General features: G+C 48.3%; 1 protein-coding gene and 1 pseudogene across 1 annotated transcript; one reads left to right on the top strand and one right to left on the bottom strand.

Annotated features, from left to right (window-relative positions):
- Positions 1 to 936: 936 nt before the first annotated feature.
- Zdhhc1 (zinc finger DHHC-type containing 1) lies at positions 937 to 26,028 on the top strand. Its single transcript, XM_055620885.1, is given in 14 exon segments — positions 937 to 1,201; positions 10,278 to 10,356; positions 12,349 to 12,395; positions 14,234 to 14,476; positions 19,447 to 19,622; positions 21,338 to 21,439; positions 21,745 to 21,869; positions 21,954 to 22,112; positions 22,350 to 22,462; positions 24,935 to 25,017; positions 25,204 to 25,297; positions 25,433 to 25,511; positions 25,619 to 25,874; positions 25,876 to 26,028. Coding segments are annotated over 11 exon segments (1,578 nt in total). The 5' UTR covers positions 937 to 1,201; positions 10,278 to 10,356; positions 12,349 to 12,395; the 3' UTR covers positions 26,024 to 26,028.
- On the bottom strand, positions 8,619 to 9,062 carry LOC129686797 (60S ribosomal protein L22-like; annotated as a pseudogene).

Genomic DNA, 26,028 nt, shown 5'->3' with positions numbered 1-26,028 from the left:
TTCCTTCCTTCCTTCCTTCCTTCCTTCCTTCCTTCCTTCCTTCCTTCTTTTCTTTCTTTCTTATTTTATGTGCATTGGTGTTTTGCCTGCATGTATGTCTATGTGAGGGTGTCAGATCTTGGAGTTACAGATAGTTGTGAGTTTCCATGTGGGTGCTGGGATTTGAATCTGGGTCCTCTGGAGTACTCAGTGCTCTTTACCGATGAGCCATCTCTCCAGCCACCCCTTCCTTCCTAATAAATCTTAAAAAAAAAAAAAAATCTTGGTGTGGTGGCACATGCTTTACCAATACTCTGGAGCCTGAGGCAGGCAGATCTCTGAGTTCCAGGCCAGCCTGGTCTACATAGTGAGTTCCAGGACAGCCAGGGCTACTCTGTCTCAAATAAACAACCCTCCCCCAATAAAAACAACAAAAACAAAAGCAAAAACCCACACAAAAAAAAAAAAAAAAAAAAGAATAAAAAATTCAAACAAAAGTAAATGAGACATTTTGTGCTATCATACTAAATTCTATCTCTCCCTCCTCTTTCAAGGACAAGAATCCCTGAGTACTCCTATGGTGTGCCTGGCACCTAGCGCATACTTTGAGTGTGCAGCTGCCGTGACTTTATTATAATCCCAACAAATTCAGGAAGCAAAGGTGGGAGAACGGTAAATTTGAGGGGAGCCTGAGACCGGTTTAGATTTTGGGGGAGAAACTAGATACAGGACGCGTTTTGAGGAGAGTAGGATTCTTGGAAGACAAGTTGTGGATGGGAGGTGGAAGGGAGGGGATTTTCTCTGTGAAAAGTTGGAGGGGGAATGAGGATCTGGCATGCTGCTGAGCCAAGGGACACTGGCAACTCCATCCAGAGCCAGGATGCCTGGGCGAAGTGACTCAGCGTGGTTTGACCGCTGTGGGGCGCCGTAGCCCGCGCTGTTGCCAGGGGAACGGGCCCCGCGCCGGGCAAGGCCCAGCCTGCCTTGGCCTGGCAGGGCTGCACAAGCAGCCGGTCCGAACTAAGGCGGAAGGACTCTGAGGCCCAGCCTCCGTCCGGGATGGAGCCACGGTCCGGGACGCGTCTCCTCTGTGTCCGGGGGGCTGACTGTGCCCGGACGGTCTGAAGTGCGGCCGCCCTGGGGAGGGTGGACGGGCAGGGCGGGGCCGAGCCGCTGGCTGACCTTGGCAGGCCGCATTTGGCGCGGCCGCCACCACGCGCAGGTGAGGAGCAGCCGTGGCGTTTCTCACCTTCGAGCTTGGCCGGAGCCTCGGGCTCGCGCTGCGCCGGTGCCTGGCGGGATTGCGGGCGCGACTCGGCCTGCTGGGTTTCACCGACCTAGTGGAGCGCGGGGCTTCCTTTTCTCATCACTCAGGGCTATAGGTCTGCACTGGGCGCTCACCGAGTGCCAGGCTGTGTGCCAGAAGGCCTCAGAACAGACGCCTTCAGCCTCCAGAACCCGCAGAGAATTAAAGAGGGGATGGGGAGCAGGCGCCAGGCACGTGACTAGAGTGATTTCAGGTCGCATTAAGTGCTCTGGTGGGCCCTAGAGGTGACTTTTAAGCTAAAACGTGGGGGTTGGAAAGGAGCTGATTGTGAGTAGGGAAAGGGTGTTTCTGAAAGAGGGAAAGGCAAACACAAAAGCCCTGGCAACAGAAAGTACTGGTTAGGTACAGAAAATGTGAGGGCAGTTCCTAAAGTTCGTGGTGAGGGGTTTCCAACTTTTATCCCAGAAAGTGAAGGGAGTCTTTGATGAGTTCCAAGTTTTCAAAAGGGCTTTGTACTCTGGCTGCTGAGCAGAAATTAATTGAAGATGACCATAGTTCCACCAGTGTAGGCGAGCCTCCTGGAACCCACAAGTTTCTCCCTGCCCTCATCTGTGCACAGGGAACGCTGTTGTTTTGTTTTGAAGACAAAGTGAGGGATCCACGTCTGAGATCAAGGACTAAGAACAGTTTGAAATAACAGGACTACCTCAGAGGGTTTGAATTAAGTGAATTCTGTGGAAGCCCTTCAAGGAGGGCCTGGCCTACAATCAGTGCCTTCTAAGTGGCAGTCATGGCTGTTATCTTGGAAACACCGTAAGGGAACAATGATGGTTAGGGCAGTGGGTGGCTTCCCTTACCGAGGGAGAGAGAGGTTAGAAGAGAAGAGAGTGGTCACTTGTTTTGTGGAACTGGTGTTTTGCTGTGGGAGACCAGCTATATACAGATAATCACCATGAGCTGCAATAAAAGCAACAGTGGTGTTTAATTAGCCCAATTTTTTTTCCTATTGTTTTTGTTACTTTGTTCTGTCACACTTTGTTCTTAATGACTTTCTTGATGGGTGTTGCCTAAGGCTGGGTTCCTACAATTTCTAGTTGATTTCCTGGTTAAAAAAAAAAAAACGAGCAACCCTTGCCTCCTTTCCTTGATTTTGTTTCTGTTCCCTCTTATTCTTTGTTTCTTTTCCTGAACTTGTATCCCAGAGTTTGTGGCGGCTGTTGGCAAGAGGGTAATGATACAGAAATGTTTGCACACCATGTCAACTCAGGAATGATTTCAAGTCTTTCTTGCTATAGCAACTGACCTCAGCATATTGTTTATGAGAAAGTAAAGGCCCAGCCGCATTATTTGAGACCAAAGACCAGAGAGGCCTTTGAGAACAGCTTTAAGTTCTAGCTTATTTTCTGGAAATGATGTGATACGTATCCCTTCGTTGAACTATAGCCACATCTCAGAATGTTTAAGACCACAGATTTTCCTGGCACCTGTGGGGAGTTTTAATAAACACCGTACTTGTCCGTAGAAGTGTTTTATAAATGACTCTTTGCACTGTAAACCAATGTGCTCTGCAAAGCATTTTTTTCCTCAGGCTCCCCTTTATGTGGTCTACATTGAGGCATGTTAGATCTCAGTGAAAATTATTTTAGAAGCGGATTCTGGGGAAAGGCTGAAAATGATTTAGAATTACTCAGAGGAATCTCTCCAGGAAACAGTAAAACCTGTAGGAGGAAGGAGAGCTGTTTAGGGTGCATCTTTCCTGTGGCGTGCACCTTGCCCATGTTCTGGGGCCACAGGGCACTAACCAGCTTCTGGTCAAGGCCTAGACCAGTGTCTTGCTCAGCAGCTCTGTTATATGCCTGATAACTGTTTCCATCTTTGACAAGACCCCTAACAATATGAGGAAGCTCTGTGGTGCTTCCTTGCAGTGCTGAGTGGCTCAGAATTGCCTTCTAGGGTAAGAAAGCACTTTAGCAAGTCCTCTTATCAAACGGTTGTTAGGCAGGAATTCCTGGTTTTTCTGGCCTGGTATAAACCTCAAGCTCACACAAGTTCGTTTGGTTCACATGGCAGCACAGTGGGTTGGGGTGTGCTGGTGGTGACATCCTTTCAACTGTTTATTTGATGTGAGTGTGTGTGTGTGTGTTGTTGGGGCTTAAATGCAGGCCTTCCTTTCCACAGAGCTATCCTACTTCCCTTATTTTTTTACATTTTTAAATTTTCTTTGAGACAGGGTCTCACCTTGTGACTCTGGCTACCCCGGAACTTACCATGTAGATCAGGCTGCCCTGGAATTCACAGAGATCTGCCCACCTCTGAGTGCTGTTATTAAAGTGTGCACTACCATGCCCAGCTACTGTATCTTTTTAAACAGTAAATGATTTTTTAAAAAAATTTGAATAATACCAACAAAGAAACAAATGGTACCAGATCTTCATATAAATTGCCCCTCATTGGGTTCTGCCATTTTCTTCCCAGAGTAATCTGTATCTGTAGAAACATAGATATCTGTCTGTCCCTTCTGGGTGTTTGTTTTGACATAATCTTTGTTTTGTAACCCAGGCTGAGCCTGGAACTTGCAGCCCTCCAGCCTTAGCCTCCCAAATAGTGATGGTCTTTTTAAAAATATATTTTTTTTAAAGTGTTCGTTTTGGTATGTGTCTACTGTCACATAGACGGAGGGTGCTGCATCACTTGGAGCTGGAATTACAGGTGATTCTGAGCCATCTGGTGTGGGTGCTGGGAACCGAAATCTGATCCTCTGTAAGAGCAGCAAATGCTCAGCTGCTGAGCCATCTCTCTAGCCCCCAGCCTTGATGTTCATTTATTTGATAGCTCACTCTACAATTTTGTGTCTTGTTTGGTCACGTAATTTTATCTTAAGAGTAATGTCATCCCTTGCTTTTGATGCTGCATAGTACTCCCTTGTATGTATATACCATGGCATGTTTATATTTGTCTTTGTTGTTTATTTTTACAAGGAATAAGGTAGTGAACTTCTGTGTGTTAGGAGAGTGTAAGATAAATAAAGAAATGAAATGTCTGAGCCACAAATTAAATGTGTCCTCAGGTTTGGTAGACACTGCCAAATTGCCTTCTGGCTAACTTTTGAAACATGAGTAAAGAGGACACCCAAAGCAGTGGGCTTTTGAAATTTGCCCCCAGCTTCCTTCAACTATGAACAGCAGTGCAAGAGCCAGAAGAAGGCTCTGTCTTCAGACATCCTCGGTTCCTGTTTCCAACCTCTCTTTCCATTTATAGCTTAGATCCTTGAGCCCTTTAAGCCTCCATTTCGCCTTTTTTTTTTTTTTTTTTTTTTTTTTTTTTTTAGATATGGTCTCATTACCTAACCCCGGCCATCCTGGAACTGAGTATGTAGACCATGCTGGCCTTGAATTCACAGAGATCTGCCTTCCTCTGCCTCCTGAGTGCTGCGATTACCTGCCACCAAACTTCATGTTACTTTTTTATCTGACCCAAGCAACTTACCATTCCAGTTTTTTGGTCTCCTCTGACATCCCTCTTTCTTAGTTGATTCTGAAGTCCTCAGATATCTTCCAGGAACCCAGGGTTGCCCACAGGCTCTCCAGGGCCAGAACTTTGCACTTCAAATTCATCTCAGGCATGAATTTCAGAACAACATTTTGAATTTATTGCCGCTATTCTATTCTATTGTTAGTATTATTTGAGCTAGGAGCTTAGCTTCTTGCTGTCTTGCCCAAGTCGGCTTTGAACTCCTGGGCCGACTGATCTTCTGCTTTAGCCTAAATTTGTGTGTGTGTGGTTGGCAGGAAAAAGATCAGTAGTGAAGCTGTTAATACCATTTGTTGTGAGAACTCAAAATGTTAACATTTTCTTCTTTTTTCTTGGCCATTATGAGATAGGCTCTCAGTGTGCGTTGGCTGGCTTGTGATTTGCTATTTAGAACAAGGTTGGCTTCAAACCCGGAGTTTCACCTGCTTCCCCTCCAGAGTTCTGTGATTCGAGTCATTCACCACCACTCCAGGCTAAGATTTTCTTCATTTAAGCATATAAATCAAAGAAGCCTAATTTTATTTTGAAAATGTTATTTAAAGCTTTTGGCAAGTGAATGTTAAATAGGTGAGATTGTTGTCTTACTGTCAAGGGCTTTCACCTTGCCGGGACAAGGGAGGGGCCTGCATAGCCCTTTCAGTCTTCCACAGATGTCAAACAAGTCCTTGACTTAGGTGGCAGATATGGTGCCTCTGACAGTCTGTGCGCCTCTTTGCCCTTCTCCCTCACCCTCACCAGCATCTGAATGTTTTGTCCTTCGTGTGCAGAGGGCATGTGAAGGTTATTTTACCAGGGTCTGTGTACCACTCAGCCCACTGTACATGCACTGGGGCCACTGCGGGGCAAAGAGGGGCTGTGCCCCTCACCTTGACCCTCTGTACAGGGCTGCTGGGCCACCTCCCTCCTGGGCCAGCCTCCTGGGGTGTTCCCTCATCCCATGTCCTTTCTGGTCTTGTTTATACCCTTCTTCTCTACTGAAATTTGAACTCAAGGTTGTTTGTCACACTCTGCTTTGAAATTCCTCTGACTCCCTATGGTATCTTGAGCAGTGCCCAGAGCATCTCACCTAGGCTTATGTGATCTCAGTTCTGCAACCACTAACGGTTCATCTCTCACCACTTCCTGGCATATTCTATCTGAATGACTATCCCTTGCAAAGCGCTGCCCAGATACTCATGTACCCACTGTTCCGAAGTTGCTTTTTGTCTCTTTGGGCCTCAGAAAGGAAAGTTGGAAGGGGCAAGTACCTGTTTATACTTTCAGTGCGCACAGGGCTGGGCCCAGTCAGCTTGCATGGCCAAGGTCTGAGTGCACCATCTGGTCATGCTTCAGGGTAGAAGAGCCACATATCTTTCAATTTGGACTCCCAGAGTGCTGTTGAAAGGGAAGGAACAGCCAGAGAAAGTCCCAAGCCTGATGACAATACTTGGTCTCATTTGTGGGCCCCATTTTGGATTTGTTCCAACCTTCCCGCCCTTGAAATGAAAATCTTTTGGGCCAAAAAGAATTTGTGGCCTTCGATGCAGTGATAGAAAATATTGTCAAGTTCAGAGTTGGCTCTCTCAAGGTTTGGGGGCAGGCACCATCCTCCTGGCTGTCCTCTGTGTCTGTTCCTGAGTGTTGCTGCTGCTTCGAAGGAGTTCATCCCTTCATCTGAAGTCTTAGGCAGGTGGCGCCTCCTGGAGCCTCACTTGGAGTCAGTACTACCCCAGGACTGTTTGCAGCAAGCCTCTGCCTTGGGGTGGTGATTCCTCCTGCCTCAGGATTCTGGGGTAATTTAACATGAGGGATGCCTGTGGACCCTGTCAAGTACTAGGAACATATCAGCCACATGCCTCTGTTTCTCTCTTGAGAAACTCCCTCAAGGTACAGGGCTTTTCAGTTGTGGGGTTGACAAAGCCAAGACCAGGCTTTGGGATTAAATTCATACCTTCAGAGTGCTTGCCTAGCTGGGATATAGCCCAGGGAAATGGTGCTTATTTAATGTATGCAAGGCCCTAGGTTCAGTACCAGACTGTTTGCCCAGATGGTGGAGGTTCTGAGCCCATGTGCAGTTCATAGATACCTGTCTCAGAGAACTACAGGGTTTGACCTGATCACCTTTGCTTATTTCCACAAACCAGGGACAAAGATTTGCTCACTTGGGGATGTTCCAAAGAAAAATTAGTCAGTTTTTTATTTCCTTGTCACCTTTGGTCTAAATTTGAATCCCAAGCCTGACTTGCCCATTTTCTATCACCATGACTGAATGGCCCTGGACCTTGAGGCAGTTTCTAAAGAAAGAAACAGAGACACGTGGCTGGTAACTCTTTATTTTTGGTAGTGTCCATAGGCATCTCTAGGTGACAAGATCAGAATGTCAATCCAAGACTGGGGGCATATTCTTGAAATCTAAAGGCTGTCCTGGTCTACACATCAAGTTGAGATACATGAAAAATCTCTTAATCAGATTATCTAATCTCTTCAACTAAATTAAAAGGAAAAATAGAGCTAGAGCACCTGTATGTCAAAATACTTGAGCTGCACCTGTTGGCTCATACTTGCAATCTCAGCTCTAAAGGGGATGAGGCAGGGGTTTGCCAAAGGGTTGAGCTAATCTGGGCTACATAATGAGCTTTAGGGTGGTCATGGCTGTGGAGTGAGACTCTTATTTATTTATTCTGAATGGCAGTGTGTTTCTTCTTTGGGGCTGCCCACTTAGGAAAGCAACTTTAGGAGCCAGAGGGATCAAGGACACCACAAGAAAACCTACAGAATCAACTAACCTGGGCTCATAGGGGCTTACAGAGACTGAACCACCAACCAGAGAGCATGTCTGGGACTGACCGAGGCCCTCTGCATTTATGCTACAGTTGTGTAGCTTGGTCTTTTTGTAGGGCTCCTAACAGTGGGAGCACGGGCTGTCTTTTACTCTTTTGCTGGTTTGGGGGACCTTTTTCCTTATACTGGGTTGCCTCATCCAGCCTTCATACTAGAGGAGAAGCCTAGTCTTACTGCAACTTTATATGCCAAGTTTGATTGATATCCATGGGAGGCCTACCCTTTTCTGAAGAGAAACAGGAGGAGTGGATGGGGGTAGGTGGTCAGAGGGAGGTTGGGGAGGGAATGGGAAGAGAAGAGGGAGGGGAAACTGGTCCAGTATTTAAAAAAATAAAAATAAAAAGCACCCAGCTTCAGCACTGTGTTCACCGAGTAGTGGTGGCATTCACCTTTAACCCAGCACGTGAGAGGCAGAGGCAGGAGCATCTCTGTGAGTTCGAGGCCAGTCTGGTCTAGAGGGAGTTCCAGGGCAATCAAAGCTACAAAAGAGAAACCCTGTCTCAAAACAAAAACAAACAACCACACGCACACACACGCACATGCACACGCACAAAATACAGAACAGAACTGTGTTCACAATCAGGCTATAACTACTCTCCAATGCCTAGCTTTCCAGAGTCCAGTGGACGGAGAAGCAGATATGATCTCTATGCCATCCATGGCTTGAGCAAAGCAGACTGCTTGCAAATCAAACGCTTTTGGAGGTACAGCACCCAGGAAACTGGCTACGAAAGGCACTTGGAAGAATGCACCCTCCACTTGGGGGGTAAAGAAACCTATTTAAAGGTCTCTTACTGTAGCAGTTAGTGAAGTTAGATGCTATCACTGAAGTGTTTGTTGAATTTTTTTTTTTTCAAACTCCCCTTCCAGCATCTGTTATGAGAAATTGCTAAACACTTTAAAACATGGGCCAGCAAGATTGCTCAGTGGGTAAAAGCACTTGCTGCCAAGCCTGACAACCTGAGTTCGGGCTCCAAGACCCACATGGTAGAAGGCGAGAACAGACTCTTTTTTTTTTTTTTTTTGTTCCTAAATTTTATTTATGAATTAATACAAAACATTCCAGACCAATGTGTCTTAATCCTCCTCCTCCTCCTCCTCTTCATCCTGGTTAATCTGGAAGTAACGCAATTCATAACTCTCTTTGCTGTTGGCGACAGCATGCAACCAGTCTCGAAGATTGTTCTTCTTCAAATATTTTTTGGTGAGATATTTCAAATACCTTTTGGAAAAAGGCACCTCAGAGGTGACAGTGATCTTGCTCTTGCTCCGTTCGATGGTCACAACCCCTCCGCCAAGATTCCCAGCTTTCCCATTCACCTTGATTCTCTCCTGGAGGAACTGCTCAAAATTGGCAGCGTCCATGATTCCATCTTCTACAGGATGGGTGCAGTCAAGGGTGAACTTTAAAACCTGCTTCTTTTTTTTTGCCCCCCTTCGCCACAAGCTTTTTCACTGGCGCCATGGCGGCAGAGGAGGCAGAAAGGGGAGAACAGACTCTTCTAACACAGAAACACACACACACGCGCACGCACATGGACACTCCGCACACATGCATCACACGTAAAAGGAAAAAAGACTTCAAAAGAGACCTGTGATGCCAGAGCGTGCTGTTGGTGCTGTATAGGAGACAAGCGAGGCTTATGTCATTGAGATTCTTGAGGACCGTGGCTGTGTACTACCCCATGCCAAACATTTATCGATCATGTTAAGCTTGCACATATGTGAAGAACATGCTTAAGAATCACTATGGGGCTCGAGTTGGTAAAGCGCTTGCCTTCCAAGCATGTGGCCTGAGTTGGATCTCCAGAGCCCATGGAAAAAGCCAGGCATGGTGGCCTGTATTTATAATCCCAGTGCTAGGAGGAGAGCCAGGTGGATATCTAGGTCTCACTGGCTAGCCAGCCTTGGCTACTTGTTGAACTCCAGGCCAGTGAGACACCCTGTCCCCCCCCCAAAAAAAAAAGAAAAGGCAGAGAGATGGTTCAGTTGTTAATAGCACTGACTGCTCTTCCAAAGGAACCAAGTTCAGTTCCCAGCTCACAACTTTATTTCAGGGAATCCTTTGTCCTGTATGGATATACATATAGTTAGAATGTACATAAATATAAAAATAAATGCTTTAAAAATCATTTTTATGTCTGTGGATGTATGTTTGTGTACCATGTGCATGCTTGTTGCCCGTGGAGGCTAGAAGAGGGTGTCATATCCCCTGGAAGTAGAGATAGAATAGCTCACTAGGTTGCTACTCCAAAGGACCCAGATTTAACTGCCAGCATCCACATGTTGACTCACATTCCTGGCAGAGAGATGGCTCAGTAGTTGAGAGTATTGCTTCTCTTGGGGGTGTTGATTCTCAGAAGGCCCACCACCTGGCTCATGCCTGCCTGTAACTCTGGTTCCAGGCATCTGCTGCTGCTTCTGGCCTCTGGGAACATGTGCTCATGCACACATGCACACTCACCTGCTGTAAATAAAGAAGCAGAAAAGTGAAGAAGGGTGGATGGCACCAAAGCAGTGACACCACACTCATCCGCTGGCCTCCACACTCATGCCTACACGTACCGCCCCCCCCCCCATGCACTAACATACGTGGACATGCACTCACAAATGGATGCCCATATACATAGAAAAATCTATTATGACGGAAAGTATTTCATTCTCTATTTTTTCTTTGCAGCTGGGTGTGGTGGCACATGCCTGTATCCCTAGCACCGAGGAGGAAGAGGTAGGAGATCAAGACCAGCTATGGCTACATAGTGAGTAAGAACTTGCCTCAAAACAATTTTTTCTTTTCCTGTTATTGATAGTTCTGAATGTTAGATTTTTTTTTTCTTCCACAAGATCAAAATGTATCAAAATATATGATTTTGACCAGGCATAATGGCACATACCTTAAATCCCAGCACTTGGGAGGAAGAGGAACCTCTGTGAGTTCAAAGCCAGTCTAATCTACACGGCAAATTTCAGGACAGCCAAGACCGCATAGAGAGACCTTGTCTCAGAAAAAATAAAATATGTGTATGATTGTGAGTGAAAAAAATAGTGGTGAGAAATCAGGCATTGGTCTTTTTTCCCATTGTGTGTGTGAATTTTTTCCTGAGACATACTGGCTGTCCTGGAACTCACCATGTAGACCATTGTGGCCTTGAACTCAGAGATCCACCTGCCTCTGCCTCCTTAGTGCTGAAATTTAAAGGTGTGTGTACCACATCTGGCATGTGTGTGGATTTTAAATATACAAAGATATAAAGCATTAATGCAAGTCAAATTACTCTGGTCAAGTTTTAGTAGTTTAGCTTTATAACAGTCATGGATAAACCTGCTAAATTCCGGGTAATAGTGTTTGGAATTAAAAATATAAACATTTTTGAGGGCAACCAGATGGTTTTCATATCATTTTTATCATATGGTGGATCAGAATCAGTGTATTTTTCTGAGTTGTCCTCCATGCAAGTGTGCGCGTGTGTCTGTGTGCACGCATGTATATGTGCACATGTGCTAAATCTCAGGCCTCACATATGCTATACAAGTTCTTTATCACTGAGCTCCATCTCCAGCCTTCAAATATGTGTCTAAATACACCTGTCTTCTTGTTCCTGTAAAATGCAAAAGCAACCTCAGCCAGTCCTATCATTTTGGACATAGACCTTATGGACTATTAGACATAGTAGCTGTGGCCTAGATATAGGAGACAAACTAGAGAGCTCTTTGAAATAATTACACTTACCATGTAGTGAGCATTTAATTGTAGGATTTGCCTGTAGTCTCATTGATCTACTCACCCTAGGAGGCATCCACACCCCTATTTGTCAGAGGAGGAAGTCCAGTCCTCTCAACTAATAAGCGCAAAGCCAAAAGCCAAACCTAGAACTGTGTTCTTCAAAGCCAGGGAATGTCTAATCCTGTGTACTTGTTATTGATGATGGGGTAACTGATTAGGGGACTTGACCTAAGTGTTGGAAGAAAATGAAGGTCATTCCATTTAGCTTTGAGATGAGACCATTTAGAGATGACTTCACATGCTGCCAAGGCTGGCCTACAGGATTCCCTAAGCCTTAGGAGGGCTGAAGGAAAGTGTGGATATGAATGTCCAGCAGTCAGGGTAACAGCCAGTTGGCAGAGGAATTGGGGGTAAAGGCTGTGTGTGCCACTGAGTAAATGTTATGGCCACGTGAAAGGGGTGAGGTAGGATTGAAGGCAGAGCAGAGCAGGCCGACTGGCCATGTAATAGTTCCATTTGCGAAAGGTACAGACAACCATGCTAATTAAGCCAATTAAGAATATTAGAGTCTTTTAACTTTGGTTGGCAACAAAGAGATGGTTCATGCCTCAAAGTGTCTTGGTGCTGAAGCTTGGGGTACAGTGTTTTTTAATGGCAAAACCCACAAAAGCCCCACAATTACATCAACATTAGATGAGGGTCAGAGTAACCGTGCAACATTTGTTTAAGCAGAGCAGTAGTTACTTCAGACATAACACGACAATTTATTTAACTTATACCTTCAGGTTTTTTAGTTTAAGTTTGTATAAATATTAATTTGCTTAATACATCTGGACTGTGGTCAGGGTCACGGAAATCCCAAGTGCATTGCTAAGGCAGATGTGACTCTTGGGTGGATAGAGGGCTAATAACTGTCTAAGCAACCACAAAATAGAATCAGGACAATATGGTGTTACCTTCATTATTTTAGCCTTGGTTGGACAGGATTATACATCGGTTATCTTATACATGTTTGCTTTTGTTTCAGATGTTTTCAAGTCAGCGAACATTCACTGAGTATCTACTATATACAAGGTATAGCTCCTGATCCTTGGGGGAGGAGACATGGGTGACAGAGGTGAATGAATTACAGCATGTTCACTGTCTTTTTTTTTTTTTTTAAAGACACTTAAAAAAAAGATTTATTTATTTATTATGTATACATTGTTCTATACTGCATGTTTGCATGCAGGCCAGAAGAGGGCACTAGATCTCATTGTAGATGGATATGAGCCACCATGCCATTGCTGGGAATTGAACTCAGGACCTCTCAGCCAGTGCTCTTAACCTCTGAGCCATCTCTCCAGCTCACATGTTCACTGTCTTTGAGGGAAGCTAGTGTAGCAAAGTGGTAGACATGGGGATGGCAGAGTACTCCAAATTGTAGCCACAGTCCCAATAAGGACTGAGCACAAGGGTCCTTGACTCTGTTTGGGACCCCAGAGAAATACATCTTCCTGTATCAGCTGATGCTTTTAGGGGGTGGGGATGACCCAGGTAGTTTGTGGTATGAGGCATTAGTTACTCCGAGTACCTGAGGTGTCTTTTGCTTAGTCAGTTTATTATCTACTTTTGCATGGCTTCAATGACAGGATCTGACAGAATCAATCCAAGGAAGCAAAGATTTATTCTCATTGCATGGTAGTGGAAGCTGTTTATATCATAGCAGAGCAGGTGGTAGAGAGCAAGGCAAGGATAACACCCTGGAGCCCATCCCCAGTGACCTACTTTCTTTAATTAGGCCTACCTCTCAAAGTTTCCAGAAGCTCTTCAAAACAGCACCTCTAGCTAGGTATCAAACGTTCACAACATGAGCCTGTGAGGGACATTTCAGGTTCAAACCATGTTAGAGATTGCTGATCTGTGTGGGTAAGAGCTCCTAAAATGACTTCAGGCTACCTGTGTTTTATTGCTAGCTCCTGGCCTTCCCACCAAGATCTCAGAAGTGTCTTGTTTCCTCAGGCATGACACTGCCTGCCTGGTTTGTCAGCCCAGAAGACACTGGTGGGACACTCTGGTCCCCTGCTCTGTGGGAGCCTTGGTCAGTAACTAGGCTGCAGCCAGGCAGGGCAGGGTAGGGGGTTGCTGCCATCTGGTGGTGTAGTGCTGGCTAAGGCCTCGCCTTTCTTGGACTCTCAGTGAGGGAAAGGACATCAGACCTTCACCCTTCTGAGTAAATTGTACACCAGGCTCAGACTAATTGGGAGAAACATGTTCATTTTTTCTGCTGGAAGGAATCAAAGAAGAGTCCTCCCTTCTCTTGTGTGCAGCTCGTCCCCAGCCAAGAAACCATAGACAGCCCCTCTGAAGCACAGGGGAGAAGTTGTTGGTCCCTGGTCCTAAAGGGATTATGTGTCTGCTGAGCAGCTGAGGCCAGATCTCCTTTCTAAACACCCCCACTGCCTGTTTCCCCCAGCAAAGGATAAGGGGGCCCCCCTCTCTGACACTTGATTTGGATCTCAGGATGGAGGTGACTAATCCTAACAGGATCAGCATGTGTTCTCATCGCTCTGGCCCCAGCCTGATATTGTTACCAGATGAGAACATGTCTTATTGAGTTTCACTCTTATGGCTGTGGAGACAGAGTGCTTTGAGCAATGGGCAGCCACACAGTGTCCTGAATAACTCTAGATCCTCCTCCCTTGTCCTGGGAAGACTGGGGTCAGACTCTGCTCTTGAATTTTGGGACAGTACTCTATTACCACCTGCCCCCAGTTGTGTATTTCTGTTAGACGAGGACCCCAAGTTTCCTTGCACAGTGTATAGCCCCTGCTGGTCCCTACCCTCCTGCTAAATCCTGGCTGCAGCCAGGGCCCTGGGCTCCCGCTAGGCCTTTTTTGGGCTTAATGCTCTCTACTCTTCTCCCTCTGGAGATGAACATCTGCAACAAACCCTCCAACAAGACAGCCCCTGAGAAGAGTGTGTGGACAGCGCCTTCGCAGGACAGTGGGCCCTCCCCAGAACTGCAGGGCCAGCGGTCTCGCCGGAATGGATGGAGCTGGCCCCCCCACCCGCTCCAGATTGTGGCCTGGCTGCTCTACCTCTTCTTTGCGGTGATTGGCTTTGGGGTCCTTGTTCCCCTCCTGCCTCACCACTGGGTGCCTGCTGGCTATGCTGTATCCTTGGAATATGTGGGACTGGGAAAGTTGGGGAAATGGACAGATGGAAAAAGGCAGAAGCCTGAAGCTGGGTGCAGGGTCTTTGGGAACATTTAGTGGTGTAGAGCTGGGTTGACTCAGTTGATTCTCTGCCAGGCTTAACAACAACTACTACGACCTCCTCCTCCTCCTCCTCCTCTTCTTCTTCTTCTTCTTCTTTTCTTCGGTTTTTCGAGACAACATTTGTCTGTGTAGCTTTGGCTTTTCTGGACTCACTGTGTAGACTGCCCTTGAACTCACAGATATCCGCTTGCCTCTGCCTCCCAAGTGCTAGGATTACAGGCATGTGCCACTTGACCCTTCCTCTGGTAAAAGTGAGTGAACAATCCCAAAGTTCCTCAGACCACTTAAAATAGCACAGAGGATCTGATGAAGATTCCCTGGTTATACCTGAGCTAAAGAAAGGGCAAGTCAGAGACTGGAGATATAGTTCAGTTGGTAGAGTACTTGCTTGGCATGTGCAAGGTCCTGGGTTTAATCCTCATTTGAAACAGCAAGTTAGGGAGCAATTATTCCACTTATAAAGGAATTTGTCATGGTATAGTTTTTCCACATAGTAAGTTTCTTGGTACATTTAAAATGTGGTTTTATTTATAGCCACATTATTTTGCTATGCCTAGGAATATTTACACACTTACTGACTTTTGGATGAGTGTATTTGTGCCAAAAGGTGGCATAGAAATGCCCTGCAGGCTCCTGGGAACAGTGACAAACATTAACTTGCTTGATCCTTATAGTGTGACTGTCCTAGCCCTGGCCAGAACCTCAAAGACTGAAGATGTGCCTATAAGGCTGGGTTTGGGGTGCAGAGCCTCTGTGTGACCATGTCCAGGGAGTTCCCGTTACTGTCTGCTGGCACCGGCCTCCTGAAGAGGGTTTCTGAGAGAGGGAAGACAGGGCTAGCTGGAGAGCACATGTCAGCAGGGCCTGTTCTCAGCTCAGCCCCTCTGGGCTATGCTGATCCAAGCGGCTGCTCTAGCTCTCTGCTTCAGTCTCTCTTGTCACACAGGAAGAAGGTTCTGTGTGCTTCCAAAGGCTGGGTTGAGAAGGAGGGCATTTTAAGTGTGTGCACATAAAGGGCTTTAGCTAGCAATGTAAGTGGGAGACTCCAGACCCCAGGTCTTAAGGTGACCATGGGGCCTTACTGTGATTAGGTAGAATGCTTGAGGGGACATTATCCTGTGGTCTGGAATAGTTTTACCCCTAACTCAAGGTTACCCAGGCAACCTGCCTGCAGGGTACCTGAGAACCCAGAGTAGTAACCACCTGGCTTGGAGTGAGGAGGATCAGAGCAAGTAACAAGAAACAAAAAGAGCATTTATGGAGTATGTACCTGTGCCACACATTTGTTAAGGATGACCTCCTTCAGTCCTTATGAAGAAGTAAGGAAAATGTTCTCCCCTCTAATAAAGTGTATCAATTATTTCTGTTGCTGTGACAACCCAAAGCAACTGATAGAAGACAAAGTTTATTTTAGCTTATGGTTCTAGAAGGTTAGAGACTGTTCATAATGGTGGGAAGGATGTGGCAGTAGATGGACAGGAGGCTGATCATATGTCAGCTGCATACAGGGAGCAGAGGGAGTGAGCAGGAAGTAGAACAAGGCTATTAACCCTCAAATCCTACCCCCCTAATGATATACATCTTCAGCAAGGCTGTACCTCATAAAGGTTCTGTAACCCCTCCACCCCCCAATGTGCTACCAGTTGGCAAACAAGTATTTAAATACATGAACATATGGAGAGTATTCTTATTGGGGACCATATGAAGAGAGAGGCTCACACAGGATAGTGACTCTCTGAGGTCACATGGCAGGTACCCAGTGAGGACAGACGGGCCCTCAGGCTGAGGACTTGGAAGGAATTGAGGGTTTGATGTTTTCTCAAACATCTTTGATGGTTTCTCAAACTTCTTTGAGCCATACGGAAGCTCCCAGAGTCACTTAGTCTGGCAGTCTGACCAAGGCTCTGTGGTTCCATTGAAGTCTCCTTCCATTAAAGCAGGCTCTCAGGGCCCCTGAGGAATGAAGTGGGTACCAATTCCCCACTGTGGGTCTAGAATGGGCCTGGGCTTCAGGGATGCAAAGACGAGCTTTGGGTGCTTAGGAGCCAGGGGAATGGGAGACTGGTGGGTTAGAGACCATGATTACACGCCATGTAAATGTTGGGGTGGGGCTCAGACAGCAGATTTGAATGGAAGAGTGCTGTCACATTCATATGGCAGCCTGGCACATATCTGCTGCTTGTGGGTCTCCTTCTCCCAGCCTTGTTGACGTGCTTGACTCCCCTTTCATCCACTGCTGTTAGTCATCAGGACTATTGAATTTATCTCTTTCCCCGGTTTGCCACATTACCTCCCCACTGCTTCCTGCCTCTCTGAGCTACATGGCTGTTTAATTTCCAAGTAAGCCTCTCCTGTGCACCCCTGCTCCTGGCTACCAACAGCTGCAGGAAGAGCACGCTTACAATCTTTCTCACACACACAACCCCCACCGCTCTAGTCTCTCTCCCTCCGTCCTATTCCCCCTCTCTCTTTCTCCAGCTATCTTTATCCCTGCAGACACACACACACAAATCTGGTAATGTTTTACCAGCTTAAAATCTAGCAGCAATTCCTGCCTTAAAAAATGAGGCTGAGCCAGACGGTGGTGGCATACGCCTTTAATCCCAGCACTTGGGAGGCAGAGGCAGGCAGATCTTTTGAGTTCGAGGTCAGGCTGGTCTACATAGTGAGTTCCAGGACAGCCAAGATTACATAGAAGAAACCCTGTTTTGAAAGACCAAAATAAGTAAGTAAATAAGTATGTACATAAGTTAGTAAATAAATAAGTAAATAAATCAATAAGGCTGTAGGTAGCCAGGAGCCGGGATGCATAGGAGAGACTTACTTGGAAATTAGGCCTCCATGGATTTCTGCATGTGTAGTCTGCATGTCTGTTTGGCTTCTTGTATTGCCTCTGTTTTGATAGCAGTGATTTCGTCCTAGAAGCCCTTGTGTCAACACCCAGCTGAGTCACAGGTCAAGAACTGAGAGCGCAGTGAGCCAGTCTGGTTGGCAAATTGTATAAAAATGGTGGAATGATTAATATCCAAAAATGCATGTTTTGAAATAATTTATTTCTTTAACATTTAAACAGTGAATTCTCACTGAAAGCCTAGATTTCTGTTGTTGTTGTTCCCTTTGAAAGCTCAGAATTTGGCAGCGTAGATCCTATTCTTATGTGGCAGTCATGAGCTGGGACAGTATTTCAGCCACACCTTTGATTGGCACCTGGCATATTTCAGGTATCCACGGCACTCAGCCCAGTGTGTTTCCCTCTGCCATGCATTCCAAGGCCTGTTGTGCATCTCAGTTAGGTTGACAAGGCTTCAGAGAGGTCTTTGAGATCCTGTTGAACTAATATCTGTGCTCTCTGTCATGCAGCAGGCTTCTTAGAACTCAGAACCAACTCTTTCCATATTCCTTCATGCCTGACACAAAGCAAAGAACTGTGAAAACAGTTGACTGAGGGAAGCAGTGGAGAAATCTGGGAGGAGGCAGGGAGTAAATGCTGACCCACAGTGAGGATCTAGAGTTGGGAGAAGCCAGAACAAGGTGAGCGTTTGGCCTGGGCTAAGGCATGGACTTCGGCTGGAAAGCCTTTAAAGCTACGATAGGCCTTGATGCAGGGAGGAGCTTAGGTGTAGGGTGTAGGTTGTTGGACGCTCACTCCTTGAGAGAAGAGTGCGAGGTTCTCAAGTAATGTAGGTAAGAGATGAGCTGACCCGTAGCACTGCCTTCAGGATAGAGAGCTCAGTGTTAAGCTCATGTTGGGCTCTTTGAGCTGTGGTACAGCACATTCTGGAAGAGGCTGGCTCACATAGAGAGCTGAAAGAATTTGGCTACTGAGTGAGGGTAAGGATGTTGGACAGCCGATGGGCACCGGGTGGATGTTGGATAGATCCCGAGTGATAGAGGAATGATATCTTTCTGGCTAGCAGGAAGATAAGAAGGTTCATGGGTGAGTAGGTGGAGGGAAGAAAACAAGGTAGATACCTTCCTGGGTGGAACCTCCGGGTGAGTTTGTGTATAGATTTTGCAGCCAGTTAGCAGCATACTCAGTTCCTGTATTTGGCTTAGCTAAGTCCTTGGAAAGCTTCACGTCAGTTCCAGGAGTTAGCTGCACTGCTCAGGCCAGCTCTGAACATGTAAGGCCATCCCAGTCCCTCAGCTTAGGGGCCAAGTACTTGGACTTGAGGTGGGGGAGGCTGCAAGTAGGTGAGCCCTGGCTACAGGTGTTCTCCATCTGGCCCTAGCTCTTGAAAGAGGTAGCTGCTTCTGTCTCGGAAGTGGCTTCCTGTGAAAGCAAGAAAAACAAGCTCACAATTTCAGCTTAAGTCTCTGGACCTTAGAGGGTGTTGTCTTTTAGTCTCCTTCATCTTCTGGAATCTGAGATGAGAAGAAACTGGCTTGTACCAGGCCTGAAATGGTAAGGCCAAGGCTCTATGGCTAGACCTCTGGGTGGCAGCAGTAAGTAGGGTTGGTCTTTGGGCCTCATTAGCATACGACCTTTTTTTCTTTCTTTTTCTTAAAAGTCTTGTTTATTGTATGAGTGCTCTATCTGCATATGCACCCGCATGCCAGAAGAGGGCATCAGATCCCAGGATACATGGTTATGTGCTTGCCAGGAATTGAACTCAGGATCTCTGAAAGAACAGACAGTGCTCTTAACCACTGAGCCGTCTCTCTAGTCCCCATATGACCCTTTTCAATGGAGAGTTTAGGGTTCTGATAGAGCTTGGTGAGGAGGCTCTGGTGGGGCAGGAAGACAGCACAGGCAGAGTCTCTACAGAAAGGAAATCTTCATGGACAGAAGTACTCTGTCCACAAAAGTGGGTGGGACTTCTGGTTTGCAGAGTGCGGACTGAGTCTTTAACCTGTTGGGCTAGTGCATGGGTGCCATCTTTGCTGGCCACCTTGTGGTGCACCTGACCGCTGTCTCCATCGATCCAGCAGATGCCAATGTTCGGGACAAGAGCTATTCTGGCCCCCTGCCTATCTTCAACCGCAGCCAGCATGCACATGTCATTGAAGACCTGCACTGCAATCTGTGCGACGTGGATGTGTGAGTGCATGAGTGTGAGTGAATGTGTGGGCCACGAGTGTGCCAGAAGGATAGAAGAGGGTTGCGCCAGGCTTCCTGGCTATACTTACGCCTCTGAGCACTTGTACTTTGCATAGTCAAGAGCTGTGACAGAGGGTGGGCATGGTGGCGCACGCTTTTAATCCTAGTACCCAGGAGGCAGAGGCAGGTAGATCTCTGTGAGTTTGAGGCCATCCAGAGCTACATAGTTAGACCTTGACTGAAATCAAAGCAAAAAGAGGCTTGGTGGAGCTGGGCAAGGTGGTCCATACCTGTAATCTCGGCAATTGGGAAGCCGAGGCAGGAGGATTTCAATGAGTTTGAGGCCATCCAGGACTACATAGTAAGACACAGATTCAAAAAGCAAAAACAACAAAAAGTTTGGTGGAGTGACCTGAGATAGTGATTAGAAAAAAAGACAAGGCATAGCATTTCCTATAGCAAAAACAGAAGGCATTTGGCAGGACCGCAAACATTTCTGAACGACTAACTCTGCCAGTGACATCTTTAGTCTCTTAAAAGCACCCAGACGGGCAGGAGGGGAGTTAAGGTTTCATGTTCTATGCTACGTTCTTTAACGTAGAGCCGGAGCATACTGCTCAGAAAGCTGGGCAGTGTCCTGAAGTCACAAAGCTCTTGAGCAGCAGAGTCGGTCACACTAGCTCTCTGGCCCCCAGCACCTTCACTCTTTACCGATGAGGAGTCAGTCCAGAGAGGCCATCTGGCTCACTCCAGGTCCTCCTGCTAGTGAGGAGACAGGATGTGGAGCACCCATTTTCCTTTGCAATTCCCAGTACCTCTGAGGGGCTCCTCCTCACATTACTGGAGCTTTGCAGTCTCCCAGACTCAGGTGTGGGTTGGGGGATAGAGCGTAGCCCAAGGTCAGTTCCACACTTGGAATCTGAAGGCTTAAAGTAGCCTGTTAGACGGTCCGTCTACAGGAACCAGGCCTACTGCCATTCTCTAAGCAGCAGCCAGCACGTGTTCCGAATGGCTCTGGCAGTTGCTCTCCATGGATGATGGCAGGAGACCATGAGCTATTCTTCCATACACATTTGGGCCTTCTGAGATGCCTCCTGGGGGAGACCCCACTTGTATCCTAACGTGGCCTTCTTTCACTTGTCCCTTGCCCATGCGTTTCTTTAATGCCCCTAGATGACAGCAAAAGCTCTCCTTTTGGCTCCTTTTCAGTTAGCCCACGCAGGTTTTCTGGAAGAATGCCAGAAATTTTTCCGTAGGATGGCAAGGAAATTGACCCCCAAAAGGAGCTGTTAGAAGTGCAATTAAGGCACCGGTTGGGCAGCTGTGCATTTTGCCTCGGGTCCCACACCTGCATTTTGTGTGTGGTCTGGCACAGATGTCCTTGCTTGGAAGGGATGCCTCCTTTCCTTCTCATGTGGCCTTTACGTCCGTATGTAGTTCAAGGGTAGGACCGCACAAGACACCCCTCTTCCCTCTACCATGATCCTCAGCACTTTTTCCAGGGGTCCCACCTCGAGTTTCCACCAGAGGGCGCGTGCCTTCCTCATTGCTGCGATCCGCGGAGGGGCGGGGGTGCCTGTGGGTAATTAGGAAACAGGCCTGAATAAGGAGGTGCCTGTGGGTAATTAGGAAACAGGCCTGACTCAGGTCGCTCTACCAGCCCGGGCTAGGTGGGCTGGCGGACCGCAATGTGCCTTCCCCATAACCCTCCCCAGGAGTGCTCGATCCAAACACTGCAGCGCCTGCAACAAGTGCGTATGCGGCTTCGATCATCATTGCAAGTGGCTCAATAATTGCGTGGGCGAGAGGAACTATCGGTGAGAATCAGCTGGGGCCTGAAGATTCGTGATCCGAGTCTGGGGTCCTATTGAAGGCTGCCTGTAACGCTTGTAACGGCGGTACACAGTAGAGGGTGGGGTGCGTGCATGCTAAGATGCTTGGGATGACTGAGGGTGGGTTCGGAGTCTTCCATCCTATTGGCCCAGACAAAAATGGAGAGTCTGAGAAGTGGTCGCCCATCTTCAGGCTCTCTGACTGTGACTTTGGGGCTTTGAGGTCAGGAGCCTGGCTTCTCACCAAGCCAGAGCTCCTGAGTGCTGACAGTTGCCCGTGGCTGGGCCAGGCTCTTTCTACACAGTGTGGCATCTGCTTTATTGGGTGTTCTGCTCCTCGTGCTGGTGGCCACTTATGTCTTCGTGGAGTTTTTTGTCAACCCCATGAGGCTTCGTACCAACCAACACTTTGAAGGTCAGTGTGGGTTCTAAACATAGACTTATTTTAATCAGTTTACCCCTCACCCCTGGCTAAGCACAGTCTGCCTGTGCCTTACAGTGCTGAAGAATCACACAGATGTGTGGTTTGTGTTCTTGCCTGCTGCCCCTGTGGAGACCCAGGCGCCTGCCATCCTGGCCCTGGCTGCCCTACTCATCCTTCTGGGCCTGCTTTCTACAGCCCTGCTTGGCCACCTGCTCTGCTTCCACATTTATTTAAGTAAGTGCCTCCTCCAAGCTTGCCTTGAAGGGATGGAGTCTGGACTGCAGAGAGGTATCTTTTTGGGCTGTAGAACCTTGAAGCCATGTACCTTACCAGTGCTGGTTCTTTGTGGTAGGACTGGCTTTGTCCCACTGGTTAGTATATATGTTAGTTGAACCTAGTGCTGGCTGCCCTTCCTTCTAAGTTCCAGGATTACCTCTCCACTACTGACCCCTCTCTTCCCATACCCACCAGTGTGGCACAAGCTCACCACCTATGAATACATCGTGCAGCACCGCCCAGCTCAGGAAGCAAAGGAGACCCACAAGGAGCTTGAAACATGCCCCCGAAAGATGCGGCCCATTCAGGTATAGAGGTGGCCCTGAGACCTGGGCTTGGGTGTATGTGTGTATAGTAGGAAGTAGGGCTGTGCAGCAAGAGCCATTGAGGAAACCATGCAAGGGAAGCAAGCCTAGAGCAGCAGCTAGAGTAAGGGTCCTAGACAAGCTGGACCTAGCCTAGGCTGGGCACAGGAGTACCAACATGGCCAAAAGGAGTCTTGTGTTTTTGCAACCCTGTGTACCTTCCTGTCCAGGCACCAGGCATATGGTAGAGGAAGCCAGCTGTCAGTTATGAACTGGATGGGTTAGACTGTAATCATCTATTCCGTTCATCTGTAACTGTGACTCCTTGCAACTTATCCTATTTTAGTTTTAGAACAGGGGCAGCTGTTGACAGTCCATGTTACAGATGGGCACATTGAGGTCCAGAAAGATTAAACAGCAGCCTGGCCTGAGAAGAGTTAAGGTCTCTATACACAGAGAACAATGCAGGAACCATGCAACCTAGGCTCTGGTCTGGCCAGCCCAGCTCTAGACCAGCTTGTCCCCATTCCCACGCTCCCTGGCTTCCTGAGGTCAGCAGCTGGGGATGGAGGTGGTCCAGTCCTCAAAGCCCCAAGGGAATGTAAAGGCAGGGGGCCCAGGCAGGCTTTGCTGGGAAGGCTGAGCCCTGGATCCCAAATTCTCATGGCAACTGGATACAAACATAGGCTGGTGGGCGGGTTGGAAAAGGACCCTGCCTCTCCTTATATCATCTCCAGGGCTTGAACCCTGCCTATGGGCCAGGCTGAAAAGTTCTAGCAACTGGGAGAGAACCCCTGTCGCCCAAACCATCACATACCTGCCCTAGTGCTGGGCACTGAGCTGTACAGATAGTGGCCGGCCTAAAGTGTCAGTAAAGTAGGCAAGGCTTGCTCTGGGATGCCCAGACTCCAGGCGCCTGTACCTTTTGCCCTGCTTAGGCTTTGGGCCTAACTGTGACACATCAAGGACATTTCATTCTAGTTTGTTTTTCTACAGCTGACTTGAGGGGAAGCCTATTCTATGAGCTGGGTGCCTATGCCCTTTGACAGAAGAGAAAGCTAAGGCTGAGAGGTTCCAAGTAACATTCAGGAATGTGGAAGGGTTTGAAGTTTTCTGAGGAAGGTCCTGAGGATTGGTCTGAGGAGAGGAGGGAAGTCTGAGTGGGCACCTCCTGGTGATATGTTCACTTTCTTTTAGCTGGTTAGGGCCTGACTTCTAGCCTATCCTAGGGGGTCCAAGGTAGCCTTTGTCCTCTGCTGGGTGCTGTGGGGTGCTGAGTTTTTACTAAAGGAGGGGAAAGATGTGAGGCCATGACCTGAAGACCCCAGGACTTGGAACTCTGATCCCTGTGCTGCTCTGCTTGGGCAGGTATCCCCATGTCCTGCCTAAAGGGTCATCCAGGGCAGAGTTTGAACCTGGGGCTTATCTGGGGCCTCAGTCTTTGCACCTGTGCAGTCAGCCAGTGGTTGGCTGGGCCTTGTCCTAGTCCCTAAAACTTTCAGGGACCGGGCATGCAGGCTCCCAACCCCCACCCAGCAGGAATTTGGGAGGGGCCCCTCTCTAGAGCCGTTGCCCCCAAAACATAGGCTTGTTTTAGAGACGGCTTTCTGTTACAGTGTCGTCTCAGCCTTAGTCAGGACGCCTCTGTCACCATGGAAACGACTGCCTAGTAGGCGACAGCTGTCTGGGTGCTCCCTCTGGCTCACCGGCCCCGCCCTTTGCCCTCTGCCCCCCTCCCTTCCTCAGCGGCTTTTCCCGGGCTTTTATTTCTTCACCTGCAGTTCTCTCTAGCAAAGCTGGGGGCATCTGGCAAGCAGTGGTGCCAGCCTAGCCACTCCCAGCTCTTTTGTTTAGAGTTACCTCCACTGCCATCTCATTCAAGATTCACGGTTGCAACACTATTCCATCAGCTGCACCCTTTCCTTTTGGAGAATAGGGACACCAGTGATTGCACCCACATCCTCCTTCCCAGCAGTCAAGATTGTGGCTGGTACTCTGAGAATCGGGGTGCACTCATTATGCTGTCAGAGCATCCCCTCAGTGTTCACAGCCTGGAGCACACAAGCTGTCCTGGGAACAGATTTGTGGTCTCCTGGCCATTGAATGAGTTAGTTCAGTGGCTGAAGCTCTTAGTAGCAGCCAGGAGCAGGTGAGGGCCACCCACCCTTAGCTGAGCTTCCCAGTCTAGGCAGACTGGAGCTAAGGGATTGCAGCCTTCCTCAGTAGAAGGAAAGACTACATGAAATGACTACATGAAATGAGTCCTTGTATCAAGTTAAGATGGAGTGAGTGTTTGCAGCCTTGCCCTGCAGAAGGGCTTTCTTAGCCCATCTGAGAACCAGAAAGACAGCCCTAGAACCCTGGCACGTGCAGCTGCCAAGCTTCCAGAGAGGCCAATGACAAGCTGTGCTCAGGGCTTAGGAGACTCTGGATCCACGCAGAGCCTCCCAGCATTTCTGACCCCTCTTTCCCAAGGAGATGGAGTTCTACATGAGGACCTTCAGCCACGTGCGTCCAGAGCCCTCTGGTCAGGCTAGGCCAGCAGCATTAAATGCCAAGTAAGTGGGTACCGCCTGGCTGTCCTGTGAGAGGGAGAAAGGGAGGTAGGTCAGGGTCAACATGGGTCTGGGCGCAGTTCAGCAGTCTTGGATGGATCAGTGTCTCTGCCCTGCTAGGAAGGGAACCGCCAGCAGGGAGGGTCTCTGGGGCAGCATCTAGAGCTTGCTCTCTGGCTTTTACCTCAGTCCTTCCCAGTTTCTTGCCACCCAAGGCCAAGTGGAACCACCACTGCCCTCCTCCTCAGACACACTGGCTCTGCCTCCACGGATCCAACCCCAGGTAGGAGGGACTGGGTTTGGACCTCTGCCCAAGAAGAGGGAGATGAAAAAGACGGCTCTACTCTGATGAGTACCTCTGCTGCTTTTGGCAAAGTGGGGTTTGGGGAAGCGGCCCACACTCCCTCTGTCTTTGCAGAAAAAGAGGAAGCGGCGTGTGTACAGATTGCCGAAGTCTGGGGTCTTGGACCGGGAGCCCCCGCTGCCCAGGCTATGGGGTAAGCACCTCTCTGCTTGGAAAGTATTGGGTTAGTTCAAGGGAGGGAAAGGTTTTCAAGCCGTAGCAGCAGCCCTTGTCTCAATGTAAGTTCCTCCCTCTGCGCAGGGACTGGGACCCCCGGCCGCCACTCCAGTTCTTCATCCGATTCCACCAGTGCCAGTCCAGTGCATGCGGCTGGCTCTGCTGGCGCCTACTACTCGGCATCAGCCGACTCCATGGAAGAGATTCCTGTGGCCCAGACGCGCCTGGGCAGTGCCGCATTGGGCACCCCAGGAGCCAGGGCCCGAGAGTCTGGGCTGGCGCTACAGGCACGTTTGCCTGCCGTTTTCGTGAGCCCGAGCAGTGGCGAGCTCGGGACGCCAGGCGGCGAAGACGGCCTGCCTTAGTGGGCACCGGAGGCAGGAGGGCCGCCTAGGAACTTCCTGCCGACTCTATGCAACACCCTATCTGGCCGGCGGGATCGGCCTCCCTCTCCCGAGACTCAGCAATATCCGCTCCACCAAGCCCTGATGCTC

Source organism: Psammomys obesus, unplaced genomic scaffold, assembly GCF_907164565.1.
Source record: "Psammomys obesus unplaced genomic scaffold, mPsaObe1.curated_primary_1811, whole genome shotgun sequence".
Classification (NCBI taxonomy): Eukaryota; Metazoa; Chordata; class Mammalia; order Rodentia; family Muridae; genus Psammomys; species Psammomys obesus.
The sequence above is the reverse complement of the archived record's forward strand: the minus strand, read 5'-3'. Positions and strand labels throughout refer to the sequence as shown.